At 43.2% G+C, this 9,460-nt stretch overlaps 1 protein-coding gene across 2 annotated transcripts in view; it reads left to right on the forward strand.

Annotated features, from left to right (window-relative positions):
* The window catches only part of LOC103734421 (guanine nucleotide-binding protein G(q) subunit alpha), a 320,299-nt gene that overhangs the window by 302,313 nt on the left and 8,526 nt on the right, over positions 1 to 9,460 (forward strand). For both annotated transcript variants that reach the window (XM_008833346.2, XM_008833345.3), the window contains exon 6: positions 7,688 to 7,841. In XM_008833346.2, coding sequence (XP_008831568.1) covers positions 7,688 to 7,841 — 154 coding nt within the window. The remainder of the gene's footprint in view (positions 1 to 7,687; positions 7,842 to 9,460) is intronic.

Here is a 9,460-nt window from a genome sequence, read left to right on the forward strand (position 1 = left end):
GGTGTGTCCAGCTTCCTCTCCTTTTGGTCTCATCACTCTTCTTTGCATCTCCTTGACTCCCCCTACCCTTGCTTTCCTCCTACAATATACCGGCTTATGGTAGTTCACTTCACAAGGGCCTCTCCTATGACCTCACCTCTACCTACAACCTTCGACCTGGAGGAAGTAGGCAAATGTTTCCTGTCTCTTTGCCTCTCAAAACATCCTGGTAGAATATGCTGACACACACACAGGACCTATAATATGAAAACTCTCCGGAGCCGTCTTCAAGCCTAGACAGGATGCCAAATTGATCTCAAATAATTGCTTGCAGAAATTTGCAAAGACTAAGAAAATCATTAAGGAAACAATGTGTGTCCAGCTGAGTTTGGTGTCTCATCATTTCTGCCTCTGCTTCTGATTTGGGTAGCAGAGGGGGTGGCCAGGAAGCTAAATGTTTCTCATCGCAGCCTCTCTCTTTATGTACTGTGTCTGTTATCTTTTTGCTGTGTTTTGGGGTTGAGTTCTGAGCACTTTTCTGAGATTATTTTAAATATTTTATAATTTTTATGTATGTAAGTGCACCTGTATCATGCATGTCTGCAGAAGTTAGAAGAGGGCATTGGATTTCCCTGGTACTAGAGTTACAGATAGTTGTTAGACCCCGTGTGGGTGCTAGGAACAGAACCCAGGTCCTCTGCAAGAGCAGCTGGTGCTCTTAACTGCTGAGCCATCTCTCCAACCCCTTTAACATGTAGAGAATCTCAAAAACATCCTTTCTTGGCCTGAACAAAATTGGCAAAAGGCCTGGATGATAGTCAAGTGTGCCTGGTTTGAAATCATGTTTATATTAGCATGTGTAGGTCTAGGGACTAGAAAGATTACACTGGCTCCTGTTGAACCAGAGGTTTAAAATAAGCAAATGGCCTCAGCAAGCAGTCCTAACGTGGCACTTTTGCCTCCAGTATCATGACTACCTGCACAGTTGGATCATAGCTAGGTGCTGCACAGGCATTGCCTCATTCTGTCCTCATAAATGTAGGAGACATGGAAACTGAGGCTCAGCCCCTTGCTCAAGGTCACAGAGTATTTGTAACAGGGTCATTTTCACACAAGAATTCCCAGCTCCCAACCCTGGCCCTATACCACTGGACCACTCCGCCATATCAGCACCCTCTCCTTGCCAGATCACATACGTAGCACATTCTCATACAACAGATTCCTAAGAACCCCCGACCTGTTCCTTCTCCCCCCTCCACCAAAAGGAGTCTGACACAGACTATGTTTTGAGTCTTATAGTTTTGGCATCAGATAGGAAACAGAACAGTGTGTCCTCCTAGAACTACAGAGTCAAACACAACAAAGATTTATCCTAAACAACCAAGGGAGGGGAAAAAATTCAGAGAAGACCCTTGCGGGTTTGCAGGCTGTTTCACAGACTTTGAGTTGCTGCCTTTGTCAACCCAGTAGACGTGCAATGAAATGAATACCTGAAGGAATTTGAGGTTTTTAAATTCAGTGTTTGATAAGCTGCAAATGATAATGATCTTGATACAGATTTTACATTATCACAAGTCATTACATAAAGTAATTAAATGAAAGTAAATGAACTGATTTTGCTCCTTTAAAATAATGATCTTTAATAAAATAATTTGGGGTGTTACTCAGGATGTCTGAGAAGAAATAGTGATGCTCACAGTAGCAGTGGGGAGTGACGAGTGCTGTTTGTCACATTTTATGAATTTCCAACGCATAAAATCCTTTTATTCTTAGGATTTTTTTTTTCACTTTCCTAAGTGGAATAGTGCTGATAAAAACAGTACCCTGTTGTGGGCATTTTCTTTATGTGTGGTACATCAGGCAGCCTTTGTGAACGAGCAGACAGTATGTGTGGCTGGCCGATGTTATCTCTGAAGATCTGGGTTAACAGGTACTGGGAAGTGTTTTCCCCATCTTACTGAGCAATCCATTTCATGGATATACTCATATGCATTGTCTGTCTGTACCTTGTTCCTATAGTGACCTCAGGCCCTGGCCTTCTTTTCTAATGAAAATAGTGAGAAATAGAATCACAGCCACCTGGCTTCTGGTATTAGGAAGTGCCATTATGGATCACCTATTCTCCCTGTCTTCCAGATAGTTCAGACATCTCAGCACCCTAGAAAGCTTCATACAGGTTTCTCTGGGGTCTACCCTGTCTCCAGCAATAGGCCCCAACTGTAAACAACTCACAGATGACCGTCGGGCCCTCAGGAATGAGCTGGTTTTACATTCTGTATGTTTATTTCTTCAGTGTCTAGTTTTGCATTTACTAGCTGTATTTTCAATCTTATGGGGAATATAACTAAGTTTGATTTATCAAGCAATAAATATGGTCAAAATATCAGAGAGGCAGGCAGGTAACTTGTGTCACATAAAATAATTAAAGATCTCATTGGCAATTTGTTCTTTGTTTTTCAAAAAAGTTTCATGAAAAGGCCATTCATGTTTGGTGGCAAAATAATGAAAGGTGCAAAAACTATTGAAAGAGATGTTCAGATCTTTAGCTTAAAGTTGATTTTTGACAGAAATACAACTTGTTGAAGAGGAATAGAGAAACACAGCCTGTGAGGAGCAGTGCTACAAGGTAGATAAAATAAATATTGACCTGGTGGGCCCTTTCACAACTTTTTATGCAGAGACTTGGGCCAGGACCTAGCCTGCAGAAAGCTAGCTTCAACTTGTGGACAAGGGCTCTGTCAAATGATTTTGGCATTTTCTTGGATGTGAGAGATGTTTGTACCTAAGCTGAAAGGAGGCCAGTCACTGCATCTCAGTGCATTGTACCTGAGTGGTTCCACACAGCCCCTGATGGACTCCTGCCTCCCAGCATTGGAGACAGGCAAGCATTGCCATTACAGTAGTTATTTTAGGATCCTCAGTGTGTTCTTCATGAAACTTACTATGTTTGCACCATCTTTATCCCCAACATACCATTCAAATAAGTAAGAAATGTTTTCCATACTCATAACAGGATTTTCTTATTTGATGCACAAGTTCCTGAAATCGGAAGCCCCAGTGAACTGCTTCATTCAGAATTTTCACAGATCCCTTCGAGGAGTCCTGGCCTGCATTTCCCTTTGCTTGTCTTTTGCTCTGCTTTCTTATTTGTAATCCCTCACTCTGTCAAGAATCAATGCAAAATGACCTTTGCTTTTAATCCCGCCCTGACCCGCTCAGAGTCACACCATTCATCCCTGTGTGGACCTTAGTTCTGCAGTTGTTCAGTCCAGGCAGGAGCTGTGTCACCAGCATTCATACTTAGCATCCAACAAGCACTTGTGTCCACTGAATCATGAGAGGACCAAGAATAACACAGCGAGTGTCTGGTGGAGGGAAGGAGCAACAGGCAGAGGATGGCTTGGGGGAGGCCAGTTGCCCGGGGCTTGAAAGATCAATCATCGGGACAGCCTTGTAGGCCAGGAAAGTGCAGTCACAGTGTATGCTGGCAATGACAGTAGATCTCTTTATCTGCAGGAGAGTGTTTATGGAAGGGCTCAGATTTAATAGGCATGTGAGTCAGACTATACCAAGTCATGAATTCTGGTCTAGGACTGGCACTTCAGCCTGTGGGCAGCATTAACCAGTCCTCTATTAGCAGGAGTTGCAGTACAAAGCAGTACATTTTGAGAAATGACTTGATGTGTAAGAACTCTAACTTGTGGGGCTGGAGAGATGGCTCAGCGGTTAAGAGCACTGACTGCTCTTGCAAAGGACCCAGGTTCGATTCCCAGCACCCACATTGCATCTACGAACCGATCTTAATTCCAGTTCCAGGGGAATCAGAAGCCGCCTTCTGTTCTCTGTGGCATTGCATGACACGGATGCACTCACATACATGCAGGCAATACACTCATACACATAAAATAAAAATAATAAATAAAATATTTTTTTAAAAAGGAACTCTCGCTTGTGGCTTCAACCATAGGAAGAAAGGCATTCCTGGCCACACAGCCCTGCTGGCAATTACAGACAGGGAACAGGTGGCCTGGCCAGGACTGGAGGTGAATGCTCCCAGTTGAATGTTGCTATTTTGCTGGTTCTAGCGTTTACCTCTCTCTATGAACTGGGCCTTCCTCTGTGACCCCAAAGGGGAGTACAGACCGGCCAGGACCTGCTTTGGCAGGCCCATTCCATCTCTTCTGCCCTGTTCCAGCTTTCCCAGCCAAATCATTGTGTTCAGAAGTAACCTCGTTGGGCCCAGGTGGAAGTCAGTTCACCCAGTTAACAAGAAGCCTGTGTCTAGGATAATGAGACTGGTACTGGATTCTCTTTGATCTTCTTGGACGCTTTCTATTAAAAACCTAAGAAAAGAGGGCTGTGAGATTAGTTCCATCCCACAGGCTACTTTGTCTTCAGAGTGAACAAATCTCCATTTTTAAATCATTAGTCACAACATCTCATACATTGTTCTTTTGTTTTTCTCCTTGAAACCTCCCGCCCTGGCAGGTTACTAAAAAGCAGTGTTGTACATCTCCTGGGACGCACGGTTCCTCTGCAGTTTGGGATTGTCTGAGTAGAGGTGATTGTGCCTCACACTCTGCATTCCCCTGCCTTTGTGAGACATTGTGAAAATCACAGTGCACTTAGAATGTAGCCCCCAGTGATACAGAGCACATTGGCTTGTAAATACTTTCTTCTGAGGAGTTTTTACTATGGAGTTTAAAAAAATCACATAACTTAAAGAGCGAACCTGAGCTCTTGAGGATAAGGGAGTGAAACTGGCGCTATCAGAATTAGATTGTGGAATAGAGACATAGTGGAGTTTCACTTCTTATGTAAAAGTGAGGTAGAGTGGTTCTCCTTTCTCTTTGTTGACAAAACCCCTGCTCACCTGGAGCCAGATGAACAGAAGTATCCTAGAGCAGTTCCAGACCCTAGAGCAGTTACAGACTGAACACCCAGCAGAACTAGTCAGTGAGCAAACTGCCACCAGTATGGCCTGGGTGCTGCTACCCTGGGCAGTGACAGCTCTAAGCAGGTCGTCTCTGGAACCCAGGGCTGGACTCAGGAGAGATTGTCCTGGCAGCTCTCCTATATGCTGGTTTGGGACACTGCCCCCCACCCTCCCACAAATCTCACTGGAGTCTAAGAACTCAGTTCAAACTTGAACTTAATCAGTCAGAGAAGCCTGAGACATGTTCCTCTTCCTCACCGAGGCTCTAGCCACTTACCCTGGAGGGACTCCAACTAGGAAAAGGCCCAGTGTAGTCTCTTCCCTAGGAGCCAGCAGGCCCTTGTGGAGAATTAGGACAGAAAGAAGTAAATCTTTCTAACTAAGGGACTTAACCATGCATACCACCCTTAAAACGGCCTCTTTAAGAACCACAGTAGAGCTTTCTAGAGTCTCTCTACTGATACATAGAAAAAATGCTACCTGTCTCCTCTAGGGACCCTACTCTTTAATCAGCCTAGTGTAGACTCTCTTCTCAGTTTTTTCAGCTTTTCTTGGGACTTTTTTCTTCTGGTCCTGAAATTTTCAATCTATAAAATCTAAAGCTTTATGACAGAGAATATAATCTCCAGAGATTAAAATTCAAGCCAGACGTAGTGGCACCTGCTTTAATTCCAGCATTGGGAAACTGAAGCTGAAGGATCCTGAGTTTGAGGCCAACCCTCATTGTACAGCAAGAATCTTTCTCAAAAACATAAATAATAAATAAAATAAAATTACCACTGCCTGTGCTAACCAGTAAAGGCAGGTAGAAAGTAAAGATATTTAAAGCATGTGGGTCATTTATATGAAAGAGAAATGTATACCATGAAGTGAACTCTGTTGCTTGAGCTATAAAGTGATCTTTATAGTACTATATCAACCTTCATTCTTTAATTTATCTAAAATTATTTGATTTGGTGGCCTGACAATATGGCTCAGTGGATAAGGGTGCTTGCCACCAAGCCTGACAACCTGAGTTCAATTCCTGGAACCCACATGGTGGAAAGCATTACCTCCCACAAGTTGTCCTCTGATCTCTATACACGTGTCAAGTCACACATGTGCAAGATCACACATACTAAATAAATCTAAAAATAATTTTAATAATTTGATTTGGGGTAAGATCTGCTTTGTAAAACAGCTTTTCAACTTAATCTGAGCTGTCACTTCACAGAAGAAAGATCAAGACATGCTCTGATCTAGGAAGTTGTGCTTGATGAGTGTCCTGGAGGCCTCTTGACCTATCATAGTATGGCTTCTGCTGCCCTGTAGTGTGACAGAGTATATCCTACAGTAAGAAAGAAAACTGAACAGATGACATGAACAACTCAAACCCTAATGGTCATTCAATTCCTTTTACGGGTTGAAAGGAGGATATATCCAAGTGTATCAATTAGAAGTACTTTATGCAGTAAAAATCTAAAGAAAAAAAAAGTAGCAAAAGTTAAAAAAAATTAAAAATAAAAAAAGTGCTTATTAACTGCTTTCTGAGTTCAGAGGCAAGGCCAAGCCATGCATGGCCCAAGCAAGCAACTAGGCCTGCTTTCCTTTCTCTCCATTTCAAGCTGGCTGCCAGAAGCTTCTTAGGCCTCTTCATTCCTCTTTCACATTGTTTGTGAAAGCAAGGTTCCCTGTTCTTCAGCACCCAGAAAAAGTCCTGGGGTTGACTGGCCTGGTGAAGTGCTTGGCTAAACTGATTGCCATGTGCCTAAGAAGGGAAACTTCACAAGGTGGCAACCGGACCTCAGCCAGCCCCTGTGACGGGCACGATTCTATGGCTTAAACAATGGTGATGGGCTCCAGCCCCAGCAGACTTCATCTTCACTAGGAAAGCTCAGTCACAGCAAGTGCCAAGGAAGAGTGTCGGAGAGTGTAGTCTTAACAGGTGTTCATGTACAGGCCCTTAACCCTCACTCAGCCAAGAGTAATCTCCCACATCTTCCGTCCTAGAGTGGCAAGTGGGCATGTGTGAGAATGTAGGGCTCTTGGCATTTGCCTGAGGGGTATGAAGAATGACTGTGCTCTAAGTACCCTCACTTAGCGTCTTTACTTATGCAAACAAGCTGGCTAATTTCCTTGGGAAACCACTAGAATCTGTTAGCAAAGTAGACTTGAAGGTGTAACTTCAAGTAAGAACACTTACAAGTGCTTACAGAAGAAGTATTGCATTTTTATCTCTAGATAGTTTTGAGTATCTCCATAGCTATGTAAAAACTTAGAGTGAAACATAAGAAGAAAGTGCGTGAAGAACAGCCCACAGTGGCTTGTTAAACAGTGTGTCGTGTATATTTCTGGTAGCAATGACTCTAGAAGTATGACTACATTTTGGGCAAATAATTAACTTCTTTTGAATCTTAAACTAAAGCTAATTGTGAGGCTACAAATAAATACAGTTTATAAAATGCAAAATGAAACCTGGTATTTAGAATATTTTTAGTTAAAATTCATGACAGTATTTCAGGTACAATCGTCTAGGCTCTGATTATTTTTTCAGAAAAGTTATTTTAGCAGGTATTTTATTACTGTTCTTGCCAACTGGAGAGTTTGCATAGTGAAAACAACCCATGTGCAATGTACACCGTGAATCACTCACATATTAATCCTGACAGGACCAACTTAGGCTTTAAAAATTGGAATCACACAGATGATGGATTAGACTCAAAAAGTAAAGACAGTTCAAAGGCCAAGAAATCAATAGTTCATTCCTTGTTTCTCTGGTTTTCTTTTCCCTAGAACCGAATGGAAGAAAGCAAAGCACTCTTTAGAACAATCATCACCTATCCCTGGTTCCAGAACTCCTCGGTTATTCTATTCTTAAACAAGAAGGATCTTCTAGAGGAGAAAATCATGTATTCCCACCTAGTTGATTACTTCCCAGAATATGATGGTAAGTGGACATTCAGCTGCGAGCCTTAGCATCTGAGGAACTGTGTTGTCAATACCAATACACTAAGCAGCACGGTACACTGCCAGGAGCCATAGGGCCATAGTGCAAGAGACAGTACAGTGTAGCGTCCTGTAGCCACAGGGCCTGCGGTGCAAGAGGCAGCGTGGTACAGCGCCCCATGGAATCTGCAGCACCCACTCGAGTTTGACCCTGCATTATTTTCACCATTAAAAAAATAGATCTTCCCAGCTACATTGTGACTTCTGAACAGATAGACACCACTATCTTAAGACAGTCTTGTTAGCTGATTGCATCCATAACCATTCTCCCAAGCACTCAGAGCCCCTTCCCTGTAAAGCTTAAACCAAATGCAGGTGAAACAAACCAGAGGCTGCTTCCTGTGGTTAAGGATAAAGCTTATTGCCACACAGCCACATGCTTTCCTAGGGCTACGTTCTCACTACCGCAGCAGACATGAGTCATTGTGACAGACATTGAATGATCTTCAAAACCTAAAATACGTCATCTCTGGCCCTTTAAGGAAAGAGTATGCCAAGCCCTGATCCGAGAGTAGCTGAAGACACACACTTTGAACATCTCCAAGTGCTGCTACTCACTTGCTCCATTGCATTGGACAAACGCATTTAACCCTGCTTGGTTTACTCCTCCATTTAAAGAACTAATAGAATCATAAGTAAATGAGAGCATAGCACCTACACTGAGTAGGACCACGCCCCAAAGTATTTGCAGAGTGACTAACAGCAGAAGTGACTGCTTTCAAAATGACATCATCAGCACAGGAGATCTGGATGTCAATTCAGTGCTGTTTTCGTGCTCCAAAATCTCCCCAGGAGCAAGGAAATTCTCTAAAGACTAAGAATCACTTTTGCTTCGTTGCTTTCTGAGAAGATTTGGGCACCCATTTATTCTGTATGCATTAGGTGCAGTGCTGGCTCATCCAAAGGAAATGGGACATGCTTAACAACTGAAGTTCCTGCTGTCTCCAATGCATATGGATGTTTGAATGTGTTGCCAGCTGTTAGAAGCAGGGACCATTTTGTTAGCAGGGTGTTCACATTTCTCCAAGTACATTTTCCTGTGTGCTTTGTAGTTCTTTTAAAAAAACAAATACTGAAGTCGGGCGTGGTGGCGCATGCCTTTAGTCCCAGCGCAGGCGGATTTCTGTGAGTTCAAGGCCAGCCTGGTCTACATAGTGAGTACGGGTCAGCTGGGGCTACAGGGAGACCCTGTCTCAAAAAGACCAAAGAAAACAAAAAACAAATACTGGTGCTGGGTGTGGTAATGCACACCTTTGATCCCAGCACTTGGGAGGCAGAGGCACGCAGATGTCTGTGAGTTCAAAGCCAGCCTGCTCATAGTAAGTTCCAACACTGCTGGGGCTACAGGGAGACCCTGTCTCAAAAAGACCAAAGAAAACAAAAAACAAATACTGGTGCTGGGTGTGGTAATGCACACCTTTGATCCCAGCACTTGGGAGGCAGAGGCACGCAGATGTCTGTGAGTTCAAAGCCAGCCTGCTCATAGTAAGTTCCAACACTGCTGGGGCTACAGGGAGACCCTGTCTCAAAAAGACCAAAAAAAAGTACTAGTTTGTACAA

This window comes from Nannospalax galili, unplaced genomic scaffold (assembly GCF_000622305.1).
Source record: "Nannospalax galili isolate Female #2095 unplaced genomic scaffold, S.galili_v1.0 scaffold1296, whole genome shotgun sequence".
NCBI lineage: Eukaryota > Metazoa > Chordata > Mammalia > Rodentia > Spalacidae > Nannospalax > Nannospalax galili.